Genomic DNA, 2500 nt, shown 5'->3' with positions numbered 1-2500 from the left:
TTTTGTACGTGATCCCCGTTTTTTTTCTGTGTTTATTTTTATTGTTTTTTTTTTTCTATTTTACTCGTTTTGTATTTTGCATTTTTTTTCGGATCTTAATTTTTTGTTTAATATATTTTTTTCATTCTATCTTTTTCCGTTTTTTTTTTTTCTTTTTAATTCTTTCGTTTTTTTCTGTTCTTCCTTTATCTTTTTTTCTTTTATTTTCTCTCTCTCTCTCTCTCTCTCTCTCTCTCTCTCTCTCTCTCTCTCTCTCTCTCTCTCTCTCTCTCTCTCTCTCTCTCTCTCTCTCTCTCTCTCTCTCTCTCTCTCTCTCTCTCTCTCTCTCTCTCTCTCTCTCTCTCTCTCTCTCTCTCTCTCTCTCTCTCTCTCTCTCTCTCTCTCTCTCTCTCCGTCTACCTATCTATTTCTACCTGCACGTCTCCCTGGTGGCCTGGGAACGGGGGCAGGGGATTCCCCCCGTGGTATTTGCTCAGGAAACTTGAGAAAAGACGTGCCATTGGGTGTCTGTGGACGAGAGAAGATAGTGTTAAGGTGCTGTCACTTTTTATTTATTTTTTTTTCCATATTTCGATTTTGTGTGGACGAGAGAAGATAGTGTTAAGGTGCTGTCACTTTTAATTTTAATTTTTTTTTCCATATTTCGATTTTGTGTGGACGAGAGAAGATAGTGTTAAGGTGCTGTCACTTTTAATTTTTATTTTTTTCCATATTTTGGTTTTGTTTTAGATTTTGTAATAATTTTATTCTTTGATATATGTAATGATAGCTTTGTGGTGTCTTTTATGATTTTTCGTTTCTTGTGATACATACATACATATCTATCTATCTATCTATCTATCTATCTATCTATCTATCTATCTATCTATCTATATATATATATATATATATATATATATATATATATATATATATATATATATATATATATATATATATATATATACAATATCAAATCTTGCTCTCATTTTAAGTTGTATAACGATTTTATCTTGTAATATTTTATTTTTTCTGGCAATTTTATTTTACATAAATACTAACATACTCTGATGTAGCTCTTGATTTGAGTACGTTTGACTGTAAGAGTTGACAGAAAGGTTTTCAGGCGGAAATGATCACTATCGTCTGGGTAGAATATCGACAACTGGCTCAAAAATGGACAAAATTTCCGAAATTTGCCAAAAAAAAAAATTGACGGAAAAAGTGCTAGTGTGACAGTACCTTTATATAACGTTGGTGTGTAGTTTAAGGTGGTCGTCGCACTTGAGGCCGTTAAGGTCGATAATTATGATCGGATTTTCGCGATTTTTTATTATGTTGTATCTACATATACTACGATTCACACCACCAAGTTTCGTATCGTTTGGGTAATAAACGATGAAGTTATTATAAAAACAAGATTTTGATTTTTTTCATAAATCTCACTTATCTGAACCTGTTAAAAAATACCATATATACTCTTCAGTAACACTTAAATCTTGTGCGAACCGGATTTTGAAATTTCCTCTTCGTTTAGTGGATTTTTTTAAATATTCAATATTATGAATATTTAATGTGATATATGGAATTTTATTATCAGCTGACTTTGAATTTAAAATGCTCTTGATTGAGATTGAGTTTTGTGATATTCCAAATTGATGTTGAGTTTGGAGTGTTCTTAGTGTGTCATTATTTGGGGATAAACTAGATTATTCATAATTTTGTAGTGACCTAAATTGATGATCATTTTGTAGTATTTTATGTCGATTAAGATTTTGTGATGATCTACGTTGATAAGGATTTTGAGTATTATCAATAAGATAAGAATTGTGTAGTGTTTCAGATTGAGAATGATTTTGCAATTATTTAAATTGATGATGATATTTTGATAATCTAAATTGACAAAAATTGTGATACTCTACTTTGATTTAAAAAAAAGTCTAAATTGATTATTAGAAAATATCAACATTCTAAATTCATTTAAAAATACCAATACTCTAAATTCATTTGAAAATTTTCTGAAAATTGGTAAGGATTAGGTAATAACTTATAATGGCAATGATTTTGTAATGATGTAGTTTCTTTATAAATTCAAAGCTAAAACATAGCCATATTTCGCATGTATTCGAAGACAATAATACCTTTTACAATAATATACATGCTAATAATTTTGTAATAATCGAAAAAGTTAAACATTTTGTAATAAGCAAAAAAAGTTAATTTTGTAATAACCGAAAAAAACATTTTGTAATGACCGAAAAAGTTAAACATTTTGTAATAACCGAAAAAGTTAAACATTTTGTAATGACCGAAAAAGTTAAACATTTTGCAATAATGAAAAAGGTTAAGCATTTTGCAATAACCGAAAGAGTTAAACATTTTATAATGACCGAAAAAGTTAAACATCTTTTAATAATCGAAAAAATTAATCTAGAAGTTAATCTAGAATCATGATAATTCTATTACCATATATAATTTCTCTGTAATTGAAAATAAAATGGAATTAGAACAGATATCATGA

At 28.6% G+C, this 2500-nt stretch overlaps 1 protein-coding gene across 1 annotated transcript in view; it reads right to left on the bottom strand.

The window, feature by feature from the left end:
• Positions 1-2500, bottom strand: part of LOC138863798 (enolase-phosphatase E1-like) — a 13415-nt gene that overhangs the window by 2200 nt on the left and 8715 nt on the right. The window contains exon 3 of the mRNA XM_070129022.1: positions 414-507. Within this exon, the coding sequence (XP_069985123.1) occupies positions 414-507 (94 nt within the window). The remainder of the gene's footprint in view (positions 1-413; positions 508-2500) is intronic.

This window comes from Penaeus vannamei, chromosome 2, assembly GCF_042767895.1.
Source record: "Penaeus vannamei isolate JL-2024 chromosome 2, ASM4276789v1, whole genome shotgun sequence".
NCBI lineage: Eukaryota > Metazoa > Arthropoda > Malacostraca > Decapoda > Penaeidae > Penaeus > Penaeus vannamei.
Note: the sequence above shows the minus strand (reverse complement) of the source record. Positions and strands in the feature narration are given on the sequence as shown.